Source organism: Spea bombifrons, chromosome 9, assembly GCF_027358695.1.
Source record: "Spea bombifrons isolate aSpeBom1 chromosome 9, aSpeBom1.2.pri, whole genome shotgun sequence".
Taxonomy (NCBI): Eukaryota; Metazoa; Chordata; class Amphibia; order Anura; family Pelobatidae; genus Spea; species Spea bombifrons.
In genome coordinates this window covers 32,522,169-32,544,152 of record NC_071095.1, presented here as the reverse complement: position 1 = coordinate 32,544,152, position 21,984 = coordinate 32,522,169, and the positions used below count along the sequence as shown (strand labels likewise).

The window sequence follows — 21,984 nt, the reverse complement described above, 5'->3', positions numbered from 1 at the left end:
CCGGTGGAGGTCTCCGCTGCTGGTGGCCAATACTTCCACCGGGGCTTCTATGACTGAGCACCGGCATCACATGACCTTCCAGTGCTCCACGATAGAAGCCCCGGCGGAAGCGCTGGCAGCAGCGGAGGTTGTCTGTGTGCATCCCGCGTTCACCGGCTGCGGGATGTGCACAGACAGAGGAAGTGCCAGCAGCAGCAGACGCTGCCGGAGAGGAAGATCCAGGTTCCCTGCAGCGCTGGGGGATCTGGTATTTAGTCTTGTAATCAGACCTCTATTTGAGGACAACCTCCGCCGCTGCTGGCCGGTACTTCCGCTGGGGCGCGCATCACACAGGCGCCCAACGGCTGTCAGAGTGAAGGATCCGGGTCCCTTCCAGCGCTGCGGGGGATCTGGATCTTTGTGTTATTATCCGACCTCTATTTGAGGTCGGATTATAAAACGAGGTGGTATTTTCATAGCATTTGCTAATCAATAATGAAATTCGTTGGCAACAATTTTCATTATTAATTTTCGATTAGTTGTTACAGCCCTAGAACAAAATGATTAAAGTCATAACTCAAAATTTAAAATTCAAATGTGTAAAACCTTATGGAAACATACTTTCTAGATCACGTAAAACTAATGAACAAACAACTTAAAGAATGGAGAAATCTAGAATTTTCATGGTGGGGACTGATAAATATAAGTAATGCTTATACCAAATGTAGATGGATATATTTACTTCTAATGGTCCCCTTGGCAATCTCAATACCCTGGTTAAAACTAGTTTAGAACAGTTTTACTAGGCTTGACAAAATATGTTATCAAATAAGATCAAAACAGATGCGTAAACTTTCCTGATTTAAAAAAATAATCAAGCTAATATTATTGCTCACATCACTACAAACCATAACAATAATAATAATAAAAAACAAGCTGCTACAGGATTAACCTCCCCGGAGACGCTAACATGGCCTACCATATCCTCTAAAGAATATAAACCCTACAAATTAATAATTTTGTTTCAATGCTCAATGGCTTGGACCAAAGTGAAAAAAGAGATCGATTTGGAGAAACTTTAGAACTAAATATTCAAGATCAAACATCAAACTCTGAAATGGAAAAAAAAAAGTTTTAACCTTTATAACAGCGAAAGTTATACATATTTAAGGATCACATCATAAACACCTAACTAAACAAAACTCCATTTTCTGTCCATAGCGTTCAATAATAATCAAGTAAAGCAACAGAAGCTATATGGGCATAAAGGGCCGCTGCAATATTTATTTACAACATTAACAATTACAAAAAAATGGTTCAGCGCTGGGAGCAGTCTTTGAACGGAGGTGCAGGCAGCAACACAAACCGTGCCAGGAATCTCTCCTATCTTGGCTTGAAGGTAGAATCTTTGGGATGGGTGTGGCGGTCGCGCCTAAGGGTATGATGGCTGTAAGGGTCTTCCAATATAACCAGGGGATGGAGATATGTAAAATGAAGAAACCTTTATTTGCTTTTTTTTTTTTTCTTATTACATATCTCCATCCCCTGGTTATATTGGAAGACCCTTACAGCCATCCTACCCTTAGGCACGTCCGCCACACCATCCCAAAGATACATTAACAATGTCTTCACTGTGTTTCTGAACCATTTGGTGTTATTTTAATGGACAAAATTAGCTCTCTTTTTGAAAACAAGGATGTTTCTAAGTGATCCGAGACTTTTGAACTGTACTGTAAATTATCACACCTAGCTAAGATTAACTGTTTCCTGAAACCAGGAAACGAGATTATCATCAGACTTTATTCACAGACAACATTACTGCTAACATGTCTGTAGCTATATAATGGCATGTATTGCGTAAATGTTAAAGCATATTTTTAATTTTTATCTGTCATTATTTTCATTTACTACAGACAAAGCCCTTTAAAGGGTACTTGGTTATTACATTTTAAAAGATGCCATCCCTTTAAATTCCATGTGAACCAGAGTAGAATGATTTGTAGGGAGTTGTATGTTTATGACAGTACTAAATGAGTCATTATTACAGAATTATTAGATGATTTAATCTAGGATAAACAATGTAGACAAATATATTCAGTAATAAAAGTATTTTTCCAAATTGAACTGGCTCAAGCTCAAGAAAAAGTTCACAATTAAAGATACGCATTAAGAAATAATACCCATTCAGAAAGTTAGCCTCAGGGCTCGCATTAAGAGACTTGTTTTTATGCAGGATATGGAAAGAATTACTGCATTGTACTTGTATCCAGCCATCCAATTAAAGAAATAAGCTAGAGAGTTGTCAGAAGCATTTGGGAGTGCTGTTTACATTTGGGCAAAATATGACTACATATTATTGTTATATTACCACATCAAAATACAGCCAAGGATATATATATATATATATATATATATATATATATAATTTCCTTCGGGCAAGCCACACCAAGTCCACCAAAAAGATGTTTAGCAAACAGATTCGGTCGTATGGATTTCAAAGCATCACAATGGTTATCCATATATACATTAACCCTTCTGAGCTCTCTATTTTCAATATGTCGTATCCCACTAGGTTTTAATACTTCTTCTAAATACTGTGACATGAGAAAGCAGGAAGCATTGAGCATTTAGAGTGACTAAACACTAACCTAAAAACATTTAGTGTCGCCTCAACAAGTTGATAAATGTCACCAACCATAACTTATTTACTTTTTTCAATAAATGCCCGTGTTCTCGTGAGTTAAAATGGCCAAAGTAGCGGTCACTTACCTGCGAGAATAGCACTGCCTTTCTCGGAAACTCACTCCCCCACCACATGAACGGCTGCAATCTCCCCATTCACCCCAATTGTCCCAAAAATCACTTTGTCGTTTGGTCTTTCTTGCCTGTGAAAAATATCATATTAAGTATACCATGCAACACATTTAGTAACATTTACACATCTAAGGATAAGAAATATTTCCATAGTAAAGGAGTTATAGGGGTCAGAAGAGACATTCATGTGTTATTCTGTAGACTCCAAGGTCATTTTCTTCTATAGTTGCTAGGTCCATCTTTATCAGTGTCTTTAGACTTCATCACAGCATCCCTTCTTCAGTGTGTGTGTGTGTGTTATATGTGACAGAACCCTCCATCACTGGAGTCCCTGGAGAGGCCTGAGAGCCAGCCTCCTCCCTATCGACTATGGGCCCAGGCCTTGTAGAGACTTCTGTGTGTGGATACAGGGGTTCAGTCTGGTGATGTACCCCATGTTTTAGCACTCAGAGTCTCAGAACTGTAACGTCAGCTGGACATCCTGTGGTAGGAAGAAGGCTGATTATCTGTACATTGTTAATTGTATAGGTGTGAAGTGTTTCCCCTGTTATTGTGTGAGTTAGCCCTTGTCTTAAGACCCCCTGTAGGTATGACTTGGTGTCACTGCTGCATACCTAATTATCCATTACATAACAGGTAGCTGTTAATCCTGTGAGCTCCTGTTATCCCTGTGTCCTGGCCATTGTCTGTCTCAAGCCAATTATATGTCTATCGTCATTCCACGTCTACGTCCCCAGTTAATGTCATTATTTATGTCTCGTGTCATCCTGTCCTTCCCCCGGATATTGTGTTGCAGGATTTGATCTAATTACTTCCTTCCTGACATGGTAATTGGATCATGTGATATTTGTCTTGCCCCTTTTCTACTTGTGTATATATAGTTCTGTATTTGGCTTTAATAAATGAGTCCTGCTTTCACCTCAACATGAGTGTTGCCTGATGTTTGGGGTGGGCTGTAGCCACGCTGTGTAGCTAAGCTTCGGATAGCCACAGTGCCAATGCGGCTTCGGTGCAGCGACGTCCCTCCTTCTATCTACAACGCTGGTTCTGCCTGGTGCTGAAGGGGTTACTTGTTGGTGTCCCGGCAGGAGGAAGCAACGTTTGGCGGGAGTACCCAGTCGGGGTACAGGTCGGTCCCGTCACATTATATACACACACACACTCTGTATGGACTAGGGCTGCAACAACTAATTGATAAAATCGATAATAATCGATAATGAAAATCGTTGCCAACAAATTTCATTATCGATTAGTTGAATCGATTTTTATCGATTATAAAGTGAGGGTTTTTTCAGAGCAAACGCTCTGAAAAATACCCCTCGTTATATAATCCGTTTAGTCTGACTCACAGCAGCAGCTCCTACTTACCAGTCCCTCCCTGTAATCACTGTGACAACTGGCCCCGCCCTTTCCTTCTCCCAGAAGGCCAGAACCACATGGCTGTGACACTCATCTAACTGTAAGTATAAAATTAATATTTGGGCATATCAGGCACAGTGGCATATGTGGGGTTAGAGTGGAGTGGTATATGTGGGAGGCAGCGTGGAGTGGAATATGTGGGAGGCAGCGTGGCATATGTGAGAGGCAGCGTGGCATATGTGGGAGGCAGCGTGGAGTGGTATATGTGGGAGGCAGCGTGGAGTGGCATATGTGGGAGGCAGCGTGGAGTGGCATATGTGGGAGGCAGCGTGGAGTGGCATATGTGGGAGGCAGCGTGGAGTGGCATATGTGGGAGGCAGCGTGGAGTGGAATATGTGGAAGGCAGCGTGGAGTGGAATATGTGGGGTTAGAGTGGAGTGGTATATGTGGGAGGCAGCGTGGAGTGGAATATGTGGGAGGCAGCGTGGCATATGTGGGAGGCAGCGTGGCATATGTGAGAGGCAGCGTGGCATATGTGAGAGGCAGCGTGGCATATGTGGGAGGCAGCGTGGAGTGGTATATGTGGGAGGCAGCGTGGAGTGGCATATGTGGGAGGCAGCGTGGAGTGGCATATGTGGGAGGCAGCGTGGAGTGGCATATGTGGGAGGCAGAGTGGAGTGGAATATGTGGGAGGCAGCGTGGAGTGGAATATGTGGGAGGCAGCGTGGAGTGGAATATGTGGGAGGCAGCGTGGGGTGGAATATGTGGGAGGCAGCGTGGAGTGGAATATGTGAGAGGCAGCGTGGCGTGTCTGGGAGGCAGCGTGGCGTGTCTGGGAGGCAGCGTGGCGTGTCTGGGAGGCAGCGTGGCAAGCCTGGGCTCAAATGTGCATAAATTGGGGGGGGGCTGGTTGGGAAATTAAGACAAGAAATGCATTTTATCAAAGTTTTTTTTATTCTGGTGTTTGTATTTAACATCATTTGTTTATTAAATTATTTTAAATAAATGAAAAATGTACATTCATTTTTTTTATCCGATTAATCGATTAATCGAAAAATAATCGGCCAACTAATCGATTATGAAAATAATCGTTAGTTGCAGCCCTAGTATGGACTAAAGTATTGGGACACCTGACCATTACACCATCAGGGACTTTTATGACATCACATCCAAAATACATCAATACATAGTTGGTCCCCCTTTTGCAGTTATGAACACTGGCAAAATTATCTTACTTTCGCCAGTGAATCCAAGATTCTACTGTACAAGATCTCAATATATAAAAAAAAGTCTTGCTCAAGTACTTTTTTCTGTGGATTATGATGATGATGATGAATCAAATAAGCTTTCCTACTCTTTTGATCAATATTTAAAAGCGAAAAGAGCCACAAGTGAAAATTAAACGTGATATACATGTATGTTGAATACTCAAAAAAAGACTAATAAAAGTGTTTTGTTTTTTTTGTTTGGCCAAAATTAGTATTTTGTTTTCTGATGAGATATTTTGAAAATGCTGCCTTTTCAAAATAGAACTTGCTTCTGTCTCAGGAATACGCATATCTAACTTTGTAAAAAGCTTTTCTGGACACATAATTGTTATGATTGATAAATTTGCTTGCGTGTATGAGAGATAAACTTTATCCTAGTTTGATAAATTGTGATCATGACAGTTCAATGTTCCATAGAATAGAATCCTGATATATTACATTTTACTATTATAGTAAATCAGTGCTAGGTGCACAATTATTTTTTTAAATTAAGACAATTTGCCGCTTGAAGCTAACTAAGGAAACATTCTAGTCTACATTAAAAAAAATCAGTATCTAGATAAATATTTAGATTTATTACATACATAGAACAGCTAATATTTGTTTTTAATATAAAAATGAAAGCTCATGTAACCATTTCTCAATATTTAAGTGGACAATGGATTTTATCATTTTTGTGTAGTTTTCTATTGCAACAAAAAAGAAAGATGTTGAATAAAGCAAGAGGGGGTAACATAGAAAAAGGGGATGTTGATAGATAAATGTCTGTTGAGATGAAAGGTGTGTTGAAGTTGTTAGATCTTGAAGTTCACCACATAGACAGTATTGTGAATGCCTAGCACTTAACATAGTTAAGTGCCTAGAGCAACTCTACCCATTGAGTAATACGTGTTTTTCCATTGGGAAAGTGAAGAGTATAATTTTGGCTTGTTAATGAGAATGATTTGAAAAGGTATAGGTGTACTTACAGAGCATAATGACACCAGGACCAGCATTAAAGTCACCAAAGGGATCTTCATTTTACCTGTAATATAAATCAACATTATAACTGTGCTGTTATAAAGGTGTGCCTGCACAGCTGAACAGTCCCTCCAGCTAATGGTCTAAAACTTCCATAACCCTTAGTTTAAGAGGATTGTAAAACCTGCTCAGTCCTGCCATTCAGAAAGGTGAAGATGAAAAAGCTACAATTATGTTATATGTATTTTGGTTTTTTATTTTTTTTATTTTGTACAATTTCAACAAAAATGCAAACGAGTAGAGACAAAAAAAAAAACTATCTAGTTGCAATGGAAAGGTGCCAGCATTAGGAATATTTAACATTTATAGTGGGAGAAAATGATCATAAATTGAGGAAAAAGATATATGAATAACATCAGTAGGAAACACATAACAGACGTGTTCATAATGCTAACTCTAAATTATACAAAAAAGTTAATGGTAGTTCTAAACAGAAGTTGGTGGAAGCTCACGTGATGTCAAATACTCTAGATGCCAGTAAAACTCCCGGTGGCTGTGGCAGATTGGGTCCGTAATCCAATAATTGGAGGACTATAAAGCAACATCCTCTGATTTACAGGCTCTGAGAAATCATTGGTTGTACAAAATGCAATCCAGGCAACATGTAGATACCAGTTTACCTGCTCTTTCCCAATGCTTGTGTTTGCCTCTGTATACACGCCAACATGCAGACTAGCAGGTCGTTTCATGCCAAGCAATATACAAGAACTCAGTTTCACAGGCCTACAACGAGCATCGAGCACATTTCTGCATGGATTATGTCAGCAATACTTTCACACACAAAAAAAGGGCTTCAACCCAATGGCACGTATCGAAGATATGTGTCTTAAATTGAGCTTCTTGAGCCTAGAAAGAAGGAATTATAATTTCAGGACCTAGATTATTTTACAATGTAGATGTTCTAATTCAAACATACCACCCTGAGCAAAAGCTTCTAAATTTAAGCCTATGTGATTTAACACATTGTAAGGTGAGGTGAAAAAAGCCTCCTCCAACCAGTTATATTCAGAGTCACGTTCCACTTCAGTTACTACTACAAACTGTAACAGGGCTAATGACTCTGGCTTGTCCTTCAAGAACCCTTGTAGACAGGCTCTCAGGTCTGTGCTGGAGTATGATAGCTTATGAGTTGTGTTCACAGAAAAATATATGTACAGTTACATAAATATACAAACACACAGACATACTCCACAACATAATCGGTTTCCCTTAGTGAGTTGACATTTGTTTCTATAAAGAAACTAGACCTAAGCAGAAATATATTTATGTTTAACAACAACATGATCTGCAGATCCCACCGTATGCAAATGCTCTGCCCCCTTTAAGCAGCCATTCAGCAACGCAAAACCTCAGACAATGGAGGAGATCTAGCTTCTCTATAAAAGCAAGTACCTTTTTTTTATATATATATTTTATACAATGTGTGTTGAATTATTCTTTAGAGTTTAATATAAAGTCTTCATTGGTGAGGCTGCATGGGACGCTAGATCTACATTAATTCAACGCTATATATATACACTATATGATCAAAAGATTGAAACAAATATATAGGCATTCAATCAGGAAGAGGTAGTCAAAAAACATGCCAGAATATATCATCTCAACTGAAACACGTGAAATGTAAAGATAAATTATCGTAAATATGTTTAAAACTGCCATATGGTGTTTCTTTCATATATGAAAGATATGCACGTTAATTAATATTTATTTTTTAGATGAAAGAGCTCTTTTAAGGAGATCGTTATTAAGAAGGAAGAAAATGTTATCCCTTAAAGTTAATAGAAGCAAGAAATGTTATTTTTTAGCAAACATTGAGCCCTTAGAAACTGGATATAGAAGATTAATAATGGGCTATCAAGGGAGCTGTTTATTCTCTGGTTGGAGAAAGGGGTGTTTGACCTTGGCCACTCACTGCCCGGTTCATGATATCATAGAGCTAGCGTTGACCGTTGGCCCAGTTCCATCCACTCCTAGCTCCAATCAGTAGGCTCTTGGGGGACTATCCTGAGAACTTTCCAGGTATGTTGCTCATATTTGAACAACGCATATTCCAGAATGCTAATGACCTATAAGAACAGGTTTCTTTATACTTTGTTTTAACACCCATATATCAATAAAATATAATTAGGCTTCCTATCATCTTTTGTGTTGGGAATTTGTACAGGTCACAATGGGCAACGAGGCCTCCCTCTGTCTATCCTGCAGGAAACAGAACTACAGGAAAAGGTTTATCTGATAAATCGCAGCAGGAAGTGCTGTCAGAAATGATAAGCATACATAAAATAACACAGGCAGCTACTGAAGAAACAGAGTGGGAAACGGACATTACTAGCTAACTTTAAACAACTGAGAAACCTAATGTCACAACCTTATTAAAGACTACGAGATGCAGAACATTCCCAAAATGAGGATAAGCATGTCTCGTGCCACACCATGCATTAAACAAGCCAGCTTCCTATTTTCCTCAGATTTCTCACACAAACACTAACTTCCTTCTATTAAAAAAGGTCATCTAATTCCATCTGTACAAATATCTCTCACTCATATAAAATACCATATTATAAAAGTATAAAAGAAAAATATTTCTCGTTAGGAGGGACAGTGCTTGTTTAAGACTCAAATCCGTTTTAGTTGCCATGTTGATACGCACCAAAGTAACAATAATGTGTACAGAAATTGTAGAGAATATTTTTCAACTTTAGTAAATAAAAGCGTTCTTTTTGTCAGGATTCGGCCCCAGCCCTGCAAACTGCCAGGCGTGGCCGCCCCTTTAAGAGGTCCATTTGGAGTTGAACTCTTCTCCACAGCTTGCTGTTTGGTTTACTTGTGTGTCTGTATTTTATGTACCTTTGCCCTCTTTCCTTTTTCTGATCAGTTTCTCTCTACTCTCCCCATGTCCCAGTTGAGAAATCCTGTCCTTGCTTAAAGGAGATATGCCACCAACTCTGCTACTTATGGTGAGATGTACCTGCTTTGTTTAATATATCTATATTCAAACATTCAGGTTTTGTCTTATTTGTGGAGTGCGCGTCTATCACTGAGTGCGTTCTTACACCAGGGAAATCATGCGGGGGGGACCGATAATAGAGAAATCCCCCCCAGGGCAGTGTGAGGTAAGTGCCCTCGGTGCACAGCTGCCCGATCAGCAGCTGCAGCGTGCAGGACTGGTTGGGGAGATCACAGGTTTCCCCAACCAGTCCAACATTAAGGGAACACTTACCGGTGTGATCTCTGTCACTGAGCGCCGGGCGAAGGGATATGACGTTTATATCCCAGCCCCGGCGCTCAGCATAAACAGCTGTGTGCAGCAGCACTGCACTAGAGCGGCAAACCACCAGAATGGAAGGAGAAAGAGAAAGCAGAAAGGAAGAAGAGAAAGAAGAGAAAGGTAAGAGATGTGAAGAACGAAGGGAGGGGGTCTGATGTGCAAAACGAGGGGGAGGGTCTGATGTGCAAAACGAGGGGGAGGGTCTGATGTGCAAAACGAGGGGGAGGGTCTGATGTGCAAAACGAGGGGGAGGGTCTTATGTGCAAAATGAGGGGGAGGGTCTTATGTGCAAAACGAGGGGGGTTTAGATGTGCAAAACGAGGGGGGGTCTGATGTGCAAAACGAGGGGGGGCTGATGTGCAAAACGAGGGGGGGCTGATGTGCAAAACGAGGGGGGGCTGATGTGCAAAACGAGGGGGGTCTGGTGGTAGATATGTGTGTGTGCATATATATATGGTGAGGCATGTATACGGGCAAAGTCTATGAATGTGTATGGGCACTTGGGCAGGCATATGTGTGTGTGTGTGTGTATATGTGTGTGTATGGGCACGCGCATATAAGGGCAGTGTATGTGCATACGTGTGTATGGGCAGTGTATATGTGTACGTGTGTATGGGCAGTGTATATGTGTACGTGTGTATGGGCAGTGTATATGTGTACGTCTGTATGGGCAGTGTATATGTGTACGTGTGTATGGGCAGTGTATATGTGTACGTGTGTATGGGCAGTGTATATGTGTACATCTGTATGGGCAGTGTATATGTGTACGTGTGTATGGGCAGTGTATATGTGTACATCTGTATGGGCAGTGTATATGTGTACGTGTGTATGGGCAGTGTATATGTGTACGTGTGTATGGGCAGTGTATATGTGTATGTCTCTATGGGCAGTGTATATGTGTACGTGTGTATGGGCAGTGTATATGTGTACGTGTGTATGGGCAGTGTATATCTGTACGTGTGTATGGGCAGTGTATATGTGTACGTTTGTATGGGCAGTGTATATGTGTACGTGCGTATATGTGTACGTGTGTATGGGCAGTGTATATGTGTACGTGTGTATGGGCAGTGTATATGTGTATGTCTCTATGGGCAGCATATATGTGTACGTGTGTATGGGCAGCGTATATGTGTACGTGTGTATGGGCAGCGTATATGTGTACGTGTGTATGGGCAGCGTATATGTGTACGTGTGTATGGGCAGTGTATATCTGTACGTGTGTATGGGCAGTGTATATCTGTACGTGTGTATGGGCAGTGTATATCTGTATGTGTGTATGGGCAGTGTATATCTGTACGTGTGTATGGGCAGTGTATATGTGTACGTGTATGTGTGTATGGGCAGTGTATATATGTTGTCTGTATGGGCAGTGTATATGTGTATGTGTGTATGGGCAGTGTATATGTTTTGTGTGTATGGGCAGTGTATATGGGTACGTCTGTATGGGCAGTGTATATGGGTACGTGTGTATGGGCAGTGTATATGAGTACGTGCGTATATGTGTACGTGTGTATGGGCAGTGTATATGTGTACGTGTGTATGGGCAGTGTATATGTGTACGTGTGTATGGGCAGTGTATATGTGTACGTCTGTATGGGCAGTGTGTATGTGTGTATATGTGTATGGGCAGTATATATGTGTGTATATTAGGAGTGTATTTATCTTATAGTGTATACGCCTGTGTAAGTATGTTCAAGGGCAGTGTATATTTATGGGGAGGCATGTGTGTGTGAGCAGTTTATGTATGCTTGGGCAGGCGTGTATAAGGGTAGTGCATATGTGAGAGTACTGGCAAGTGTGTATGTGCAGGCAACTGCAGCGTATATGTGTGTTTTTGTGGGCAGGCATGCGTAAGAGCAGTGCTAATGTGTGTGTATGAGCAGGCATGTCGTACTTAAAGGGAAGAGAATGATTCCCTGTAACACATGTTTAACTCAGGGGCACCTAGGGTTAAATCCAGGCCTATTTCTGGTTAAAATGAGTGTGTCACTGTATGTAGCATTTGGACACAAGAGAATATTGCGGGGTGCTACTTGGTCTAGGGCATCACTAATACAAAGCGCCACGTGTTAAATCTAGGGGTAGGCAGAGTAAGTGAAGGATGTGTGTCTGGGTGTGATAGCGTATGTTTGTGTGTATGTTATTGTGCACATCTGTTTTTGTGGGTATGTTAGTCTGTTTTCAGGTGTGTTATGGTGGGCATGTGTCTAGGTATATTAGGGTGGGAATCTTTTTGGGTGTATTATTGTGTGTGTGTGTGTGTATGTTAATTTGCGCATGCGCGTGTATGTTATTCAAGTGTTTAAGTGTATGGATATGTTCCTGTGTGCATGACGTGTTAGGAGTCTTAGATGGTTCCTTCAATACATCATAGTAGTCTCTGTGGCCGTGTCCAGTGGGGTCCATCTGTGGTTGTAAGATTTTTCTGTTTCTGTGGGAATTTTCTCCCATGTATCTAGTAGAACGTTTCATGAGCTGAAGGTGATATACCAAGACATTTTGGACAGCACTATGCTTCTAACTTTGTTGGAACAGTTTTGGGGAAGGTCTGTGCCCCAGTATACAAAACAAGGTCCATAAAGGCATGGTTGCAAAAACTCTCCAAAATCTTGTGGAAATCGTTCCCAGAAGAGTGGAAGCCGTTATAGCGCCAAAGGGGAATTATAAATACATAGAGATTAATATGTAGTTGGTCCAACTACATATTAATCTCTATGTATTTATAATGCAATGTCATAAAAGTCCCTGTTGGTGAAACGGTCATGTATACCCTACCAGTAAAAATGCTACCCCCCCCCCCAGATTTTTAGGGGTTCCTACGCCCATGTCTTACACTCCTGCGCTCTGGACTCCAACATCCAGTAAGGGCTGATATATGATGAGCCTGACAACCTTACTCACATAAATAGGCTTGTATGCCTCACAAATGTCCCGCTTTGTCCCATCGAGCTTGGCACAGATATCGGACTCGGTGCCTCAAGATCTACTGCTCAAGGGATGACATACTAGAGAAGGTGAGCCAGACCTCCATAGAGTAAATGGGAAGGTTATAAGTAAGGTGTGAAGAGTGGAGGAGCACTTGGGATCCGGATCAAATGATGACTTTGTAATTAGGTGCTGACACACCGCTCACAATTTCATTTGGCCAGAGGGACACTAGTTTTAAGAAGCGGTCCTAGTATAGCTAGCCCAGTATAGTATCCAATGCAACTTGCTATTGTAGCAAGCGTGTTTGTACCCATGGCAGTGCCAAAAAGTGTTACAAAACATTAGTTGCCAATAACTCTTTCACACCCACAAGCTCAGCACAGGTTTGCCAATTTCATGTCTGAGACAATGCCTCTCTCTTTAAATGTGACCCTGCAACTATATGGCTGGAGATCCAGCACTTTTCAAAACGCCCAATGTTCTTACCACTTTTTTTTCTTTAGCTTTTATAATCTGAAGTTTCTCGTTTTAATACAATGTGTTGTTCATTATATTTTAAAAAGATTTACACATCTGAAAAAAATTACATTTCAAACAAAAGGGGCCCAGTAATCTTTTAAAGGGCTTCAATTAAATTGTGATGCTTGCTTTTAAAATGTGTTTGTTTCAGAAACATAGCATTATTTTAAAGCAAACTTGTATGTTTGTATAAAAAAGGTTTAATTTATTTGTTTTATTGTTTATATAACTGAAAATACTATTGCCACGTTAATTTTCAGAAAGAAATGCTAATATCAGTTAAATGGACAGTTTACTGTTCCTGACATCCCCACTAAAGAAGAATGCATATTAAAGGACTCTGTAAGTACTTTTATTAGGGTGACCACATGTCCCGAATTGAGCAACAGTCCCGCAGTGGGACTTTAAATCCCCAAATCCAAGACAATGCATTATCCCAGAATGAGAATCCCGAGTGAAGGAGGTCTCAGCAAATCAGAGAGACTTCTCAACTCCCAGCCAATTAGGAGTGTTGAGAAGTCTCTCTGATTGGCTGATTCCCTCCTTCACATCAAGTTCAGTGTAAACTGTCTTTGTATGTGTAATGTCTAGTAATTGAGGGGTTCATTCTCTGAATCTGCTGATGTCTGGTAATAGAGGGGTTCATTATATGAAACTGCTCATGTCTGGAATGATTGTATGAATATTATAAAAATATAAAAAAAATCAGCACAGTTCCCAAGGCTTCCTAATAATTAACTTAAAATGCATTTTGTGTGTATGTGACAGTGTGTGCATATGTGAATCCGTATGTATGTGATATAAGTTAAAAGTTAAGTTTTGGAGTACACAGCTTTTCCCTGTTACTAGTTAGTTTCTGAGCTAAGCCCTTGTGTATCTCTGTGGACAAGTCGTTGCTATTACATTACACTATGGGGATCTAGATCTTAGTCTTATAGTTAGATCTCTATTTAAACAAAAGGGTGCAAAGGAATTTAAAATAATGGCTAAAGATAGATAGGCCTGCAGTGTATGGTATACGGTGTTCGGCTAAGAATATGGATTAGGAACAGCAGCACACTGTCTTAGATACTCACAGTATACTATATTACTGTATGTTTGGAGACGAGGGCTTACTAACTGTTTTAGGCGTATTAGTAGTTTTGAGACCTGCTCTATTTTAATTTATCAATAAAAGTTACATTTTAGACATTTGATATAAAGTACATAGGCAGGATTGAATTCCTTTTTCACAACTAGGTGGCATCGTTGCTAGTGTATGTCAACTAGAAATATAACATGTGTACATTTAAACATGCAAATCAAGCTTAATACAGAGGCAAGTAAACTCCTAAAATGCTCGACAACAAACAAGGAAATTATGAAGAGGTTCAGCCAGCAGACTGTCAACGTGCAAGACTCAAAAACAAAATACGGTACACTGAACACACTATTACTGATAACGCAAAACATTGTATTACAGCAGATAGCTGGACCATAGGCCAATGTATGTTTTGACCCCCATGAGGAGTCCAAAAAATGTCAAACAGGCCTGTTACTCACATTTGCTTTTTACTGGGTTTTACCACGTCATTCCATTGTAGAGGGCTGTGGAATAGGATGGCTGTTCATAAATTTATAAATAATAAAAGTCATTAATCTAGCCCCAAACCTTGGTGATGCCACTTCATTAGGTGGTCATTTTGCAAATATCTACTTTTCAGAACCATGGACAGGGCACTACTACCACCATCACCCACTGGCAGCAGCTTCCATGGTTTACTATACCCCCACTAACAGGATAGTAATTTATGTATAGTTTATTATTACTGCTTTATTTTGCCTTTTTTTAATCAACATAAGAACATTGATTTGCTGTACAGAAATGCTTATTTTGATTTTTTTATGTCTGCATTTACGGGCAATTCAGAGCTGCTAACACAGTTTAACTTATCAATTAGGATGCTCGGTTTATGAAGCCTTCCTTCTGCCTTCTCTTTACGAAATCTAGGTATTTTACACCAGATAGCTGGATCATAGGCCAAACACAAAATTGGATTGCAAAATATTAACAGCTATGGATTTTTTCCTATAAAATGTAAATTATGTTGTAATTGCTGTTTTGGCAGTACATTTAAGTTGCTTTGCATTTATTGGGCAATTAATATTTGTTCTAAGAACAGACTGAAAATTAATATAACATTATTACCATATTTATATGTTATATATTCGAGGTCCTTTTATAATCCGACCTCAAATAGAGGTCTGGGTATAAGACCTGGATCCTCCTCTCTGGCAGACCAGTGGATACCTGCACAATGCGCGCAGACAACCTTCGCTGCTGCCTGGCACTTGCCCAGGGCATCTATGATGGAGCACCAGCGTGACATGACCTTCCAGCGCTCCATCATAGAAGGCACTATAGGGTAGTCTTATATTCAGGCTTTTCCTTTTGTTCCTAATTTAATATAAAAAAAAAATTTGGGGGGGTGCCATCAAGCAAATAGGGTAGATTGCCTTGGTTAATGGGCAGACAGAAGCAATCGCTTTAAACAGAATGCACCATATATATATCATATGGACTAAAGCACTGGGACACTGGACCATTACAGCAACAGGGACTTTAATGACATCATATCCTAAAGTCAGTACATAGACATTAATATGTGGTTGCCCCCCCCCCTTTGCAGCCATAACAGCCTTCACTCTTCTACAATTGGCACAATGCAGTCAGGCAGATAACGTTCTCCTGGCATCTGCCATACCCAGACTTGCCCATTAGGCGGCCAGAGAAGTGAGATTTGTCATGCCACAAAATGCTTCCACTGCTCCAGAGTCCACCACTCTATCTAACACTGGGCACTGTACTTGGTGATGTTAGGCTTGCATACAGCTGTTGGCCATTGAAACCAACTCCATGAAGCTCTCGCCACACAATTTTTGTGCTTATACTAATGCCAGTGGAATTCTTCAGCTATGGAATCAGTAGAGTATTGGCAACTTTTACGCATTCCGCACCTCAGCACTCTGTGACCCCACTCTGTGACTTTATGTGGTCTTCCGCTTGGTGGCCGAGTTGCTGCTGTTCCTAAAGGCTTCCACTTTCTGATAATACACTTTACAGTTGACCAAGGAATATCTAGCAGGGATGAAATTTCAAGAACTGACTTATTGTAAAGGTGGCATCCTGTCACAGGGTACCATACTTAAATTCACTGAGCTCTTTAAAAAAGACCCATTTTTTCACAAATGTTTGTAAATGCAGAATGCATGGCTGGGTGCTTGATTTTATATACCTGTGGCACTATCTATAGTGATTCTGGATAGGTATATGAAAAAAACAAAGCCGGTACAGAGGTGCAGAAGCCAGACCACCAGTCATAGACAGTGCTCCCTTGTGCTCTTTTCATCACCTTTTTTGTCCCCACAATGACATATTTTGAAAATAATATATATTCTGTCAATTTTTGATTCCTCATACCCCTTGAATACTTTGGGACGTTAGCATTCCCTTATACCTGCAAACTTCCCAGGGCAGGCTACCTAGAGCCTGCCCCCTCTTCTGAAGATTTGGCTTTGTGAAGAGGCAGTGCTTCATATGTAGGCCTGGCCTAGCCAGAGTGGTGAATGGGAGGGAAGTGAGTAGGGAGTAGGACAGGAAGTGGGTGGAGACTCCAGGTCACACCCAGAGCATTCTCAGGTATGCTTATTAACTATGAGTAAAGACCTTGAAAATGTCGGCACACCAGTCTGTCACACTTAAGAAAGCCTGGTTTTATTGCTTAACCCTATGAAAATGTTTGCAAGGGCATCCAGGACCATCAACTAAGCAGGGTTTCAGAGAGAAAGAAGCAAATTTAGTTTGCTTTTCCCGTACCTTAAAAACTCAATTGTCCTTTTAATATATTACATTTTACCATCTAAGAGAGCATGTGCATTTTCAACACCAAGGTGAAAGTGCTTCACGTTACAGCATGTCAGATACTACAGGAGACCATTCCAATGCTTTTAAGATATGAGAGGGCTTTGAACCTCGCAGCTGGTTGATGCACTCATTCTGGCCTGCAGCTTAGTGTAACACTGTATGTTAAAAATCTGATGAGGTTTAGTTATTACAGCAGGGATTTAAATGCTATGGATAGAGCAGATGTCCCATCATATGGCATCTAAGAGTAATTTATGGTTATGGTGGAAATCCAAAGGTAGAGAATTAATCATCTTTCGGATCTCTATTATATCATATTCTCAAGCTGAGCGTACCTCAGAACGTTTTAGCCATTTAAACATACCCTGCATGACATGCCGTCCAGTGGCTGAGAATTGTCAAACTACCCGCTTTATATAAAAAAAAAAAAAAAAAACCCCAAACAGGAGGCAGCAAGAAGAATATTTGTGTTCAATGCTAAAAATTGTAATTGGGCAAAAAAATGCAATTCTGGACACAAAAAGCACTTATGTGCAACATTTTTAAGATTCATAAGGATGCACATGACACAGAAAACTGGCACTTTGCACCATAACATGGCTGAATTGGAAACCACCAGTCTTTATACATATCTGCAATGGATGCAGTGCTGTTTGCTACCGATTGGGAGCATAATCCAACCTTTTTATACTATTTGTATGGGGAGTTTTCACTACCTTTTATGTTTGAACTTTCTCATTTGCTAAATTTTGTAAGTAAGGTAAAAATGGCATCTATAAAACAGACATTGAGGTATTTATCACTAACACTGGAAGTAACCAACTGGATCATTGCTAACACTGTTAGCAGCCAACACCATTGTTTCTGATATAACCTGCAGAACACCTAAAAAAAACCACACAAGTTTACACTCGTGAGCAGGGCCCATTTGACCCTTATGAAGGTCATACCCCTTACTTTGGGGAGTGCCATATAAATTATTGCCGCTATATAAATGGTTGATTACATTATTAGCTAATGGATGCACTACATGAAAACATTCCTATTATATCATTTACACTTCATAAACTATCACATGACTATAATGTGTTAAGGAACACTTTGTTATTTAGCATTTCCAATTAAAAATAATGACTCCCAAATGTTAACCGATTAAAAAAACAAGCACATTGCAAAAACCACCAAGGGTATTTTAAAGATAAGTGCTAAAGATATTTTACTGTCCTTCACCAGATAACCATTTCTACAGTCTTCAAAGTCCAACAACAGAATAATCAAAGCCTAATAAAATAGATGAGCATCTCTCCCTGGTCCAAACTTAGTGAAATCACAGCATTCACTATTTTTCACTCCTCATATGAATGTTTGAATAGTCATAGTAGTATTACCACCTCTACTCCCCACAAACTATTTGTTTTTGCTGTTGCGTTACTTCTTCCGCTTCAGTGAAAAAAACAACGATAACAATGGGATTTTGGCCAGTATAAGATTCCTGTAGGATAGAGTTACAGAAAGTTTCCCCAACACATTGCTGCAACAAATATTTTGTCTTCTATTTGTTATCCGTACTTGTTAACCGTTTTCATCAAGAACCCGCAACAGCAGCTGTTTCACTCCTACTGGGTTCTAAAACTAAAAAAAAGAATACCCTACAAGCTGCACATAACACATTGCGCTGTTCTAATAGATTTCTCCATCTGTACCAGTATACCTTTAGGTGTATTAGCGTCACTGCCAATTTTGTATTTCAATTACTATTTGTTTCACCAATTTTAGTGTCATTATTAGTTTTTCCCTCTCCTCTTATTTTAATAGAGCCATGAAAGCTGGGGGGCACTCTGGAACCTGTCATTATTATCTACCTTACATTTTCAACCTATATTTGAATTCTTCCTCCACTTTCTAAACAGACTTGTGTTATACTTTATGCAAGAGCCTTACCTTACTTCAGTCCAGGAGGAAAACAGCTGCTGTGCTCCTCAATGTCCAGTGTGTTCTCTTCTCAGCTCCTACTCCTCAAATCCCAACGCACAAAGATAAAAAGCAATGTTTGCTTAGGTTTCTCCACATTGAATTGTAATGTTTCACAACACAATCCCACAGCACAGAGGGAGATATAACAGGCAGCTCGCACACAACCAGCAGTAGAGTAGTTTTTTTGGATTAGCCAAAAAAGAAAAAGGTGTTTCTTGCCTTATTTTCTGATTTCTAGCAGCTGCATAGGTCTCTTTCTGGGTGGGGCCACTCGACTTGTTTTATTGTAGCCTAGGGTTAAGCACAATCGCAGAGTGAAACTCTAGACAGATGCGACAGCTTGGGACAGCTTGCGCAGCACAAACGAGAATGAGGAAATGTCTGTGTTTCAGGAGGGAGAGGAAACCTTTCATTTAAACACAAACAATAACAAATATTTGGAAAGCAACACATGCCTGAAATTAAAACTGAACCAGTTTTGTTAACAACAAACACACTATAAGCTAAAATCAACATACCGGTAATTTGTTCTATAAATTTTGTCGCTTTTTTGCAATTTTACATAAGTTTTCTTTCGCATGTTTTGTGCCATTGCTAGAAAAAAAGGAAAACAATGTTTAAGAACATCCCAATTAGAGTTCCAACTTCGGACACATCTCCATCTTTCAAGACCTATGGTGGAAGCCCCCAATCTCCTCCTCCACACACACTAACACATACATGGTTACACTTATATAACACACATACTGTTATATAACCCTACTCCTCTACCTTTGTTGTCCACTGGCCGAGGAGAGTTCTTCTACTCCCTTTCAGTCCGCACACGCTCCTGTTTCTGAGCACCAGGAAATGACATCATATCCCAGTGCTCAGATTGAGCGTGTAGGGAGAATGGCCTGACGTGGGGAGAGGTTTGGTGGAAGGGTGCTGGCGTGGTTGGGACTGTGGAGGCCTCTATTACACCAGCAGATGTGCAGTGCCAGGAGACCTCCCTCTTAACAGACCCATAGATCAAAGGCAGATTATTAGGGCTCCCTGGACCTGTTGGCCTAGGCCACAACACATCACTGGTAATATCCCATTTGTATTTTTTTTTTTTTTACATAGAATGCTATTTATTTTTCTAAAAAGCTTCAGGCACATAATTAGATAACAGCAAACGGGCCAGCTCCCTTCATAAATAGATCACTGACATTCCTACATTTTGGGATTTAGTGCTACAGTGGATAACACCCATACCTGGGAACTTTTCGGCTCCAGGTACCCGGAGTCTTCCCTTGCGGGACGCGGCCAAGACTGCACACTGACATCGGCAGGCGGTCCCGCTGATGTTGGTGGGCGGTCCCGCTGACGTCGGGGGATTTCCCGCGGACGGCAGCGGGAAACACCCGCATTTCAAGGAAAAAATGGGCGGGGAGCGGGGCGTGTCAACACCCCGCTCCCGCGACCCGTGGGATTCGGGTCTTGACCCGGAGAACCGGAGGAGCAGCGCTCACCCGGCATCGATAATGCCTATCCATGCAATTCTCTCAAGCAAGTTTCCCCGTGAACTCATTTCCTAATAAGTATTGTCTTGTTGACATACCTCAGCATGAAATGCTGGCACCGCGACCAAGCTAGAAGCCTCTTGGAATAGAATGAGGGGAGCCGAGCGCTTGCTGAAAAGTTATTCTAGAGCAACCGCTCGGCGCTCCTCTCTCTCCTCCGCGTCAAAAAATAAATAAATAAAAAAAGGAGCGCATTTCAATTCCGAGTACAAAACAGAGAGAAGATAAAGTCTTTAGTCCAAGTTGATACCTTCAATTTAACCAACATAGAAAAAGATGTAAAGTTACATAAACTTTCCGGGCCCTGACATGGAATCTTCCACTTTAGGTATCAAAAATTTCACATCATTTATCATTTACAACTCTTAATTACCTGTGTATTTGACGGGTGAGTCAGGGATAGAACTTGAAGGACTTACTTTCTTTGTCTTCTTGAGTTATAGTGGGACTTGAGAAGAAGTGTATTGTGTTGTAGCAGGAAATATGTTGGGTTTCAATGTTTTAGTGTCTAACACATGATATTGTGTTAATCAATCTTTGATGTATGTAACCAATAAGGAAGGACTCTTGACCTAGACCAAGACTTAATTCACAGTTCAGCATACAACCCCCAATATTTCAAATCAGGATACCTCTGCTGGGGGATGTGACAGCAGGTAGGCCAGTTCAAATGTGTCATGACGGGGTAATGAAGAAGCTGCAATAGTACAGACCTCCAGAGGATTTTCACAACAAAACCTGTGCTCCCCACTGCCAGCAAAAGCAGGACAATGCTCAGAATCAGGACTGTTCTGTGAAAAAACATGATTCTTGGGAGCTATAGTTTGGTATTTGCCAGAGATCATAAATCCCTTTAGGTTAAAAAAGAGTTGTCTCTATGGCTTCCTTTATCTGCAGATCTGGGCTAGGTCACAGCCCACTTCTGGCTACTATGGCTGGCCTCAATTCCGCATGGCTAGTCTTGTCCCCTTACAAGTCTGCTCCTCCAAGTAGGCATATGCCTAGTATACCGGGCTAAGATAACAGAGATAAACATACACGTAGCTGACATGCAAACATCTGAAAACATGATGCAAAAACTGTTTTCGAGAAGAAAAAAAAAGCGGCTGGAGTGTCCCATTAAAAAATTCTAGATGATCAACAGACGCAAAGCATTTATTTCAATCTGTTTGAATACATACTTTTGTACCATTCCTAAGCAGGTTAAAAAGTTGTTTAACAAAGCCATCATACCTGACCAAGCAGATTTGAAAAATATGAGATAACAGCAACAGGAGATATGAAGGAGAGACAAGAAACAAGTTCAATACTTGATCTGCCAAAATGTTTACCTTTTTGTTTTCTTGGTTTGTGTTTAGTGCAAACCAGAAAAGGAATTACATTTGATACAGATTCCCATACCTT

General features: G+C 40.5%; 1 protein-coding gene across 2 annotated transcripts in view; it reads right to left on the bottom strand.

Annotated features, from left to right (window-relative positions):
• PAPLN (papilin, proteoglycan like sulfated glycoprotein) overlaps positions 1 to 19,514 on the bottom strand; it is a 54,970-nt gene extending 35,456 nt beyond the window's left edge. The window contains exons 1-3 of one of the 2 annotated variants that reach the window (XM_053474849.1): positions 19,001 to 19,514; positions 6,389 to 6,444; positions 2,749 to 2,864 (exon numbers count right to left, since the gene is read on the bottom strand). In XM_053474849.1, coding sequence (XP_053330824.1) covers positions 2,749 to 2,864; positions 6,389 to 6,439 — 167 coding nt within the window. In that variant the 5' untranslated portion in view covers positions 6,440 to 6,444; positions 19,001 to 19,514. Of the gene's footprint in view, positions 1 to 2,748; positions 2,865 to 6,388; positions 6,445 to 19,000 lie in introns of those variants that run through there. The other variant, XM_053474850.1, reaches the window with a different exon arrangement.
• Positions 19,515 to 21,984: the final 2,470 nt, after the last annotated feature.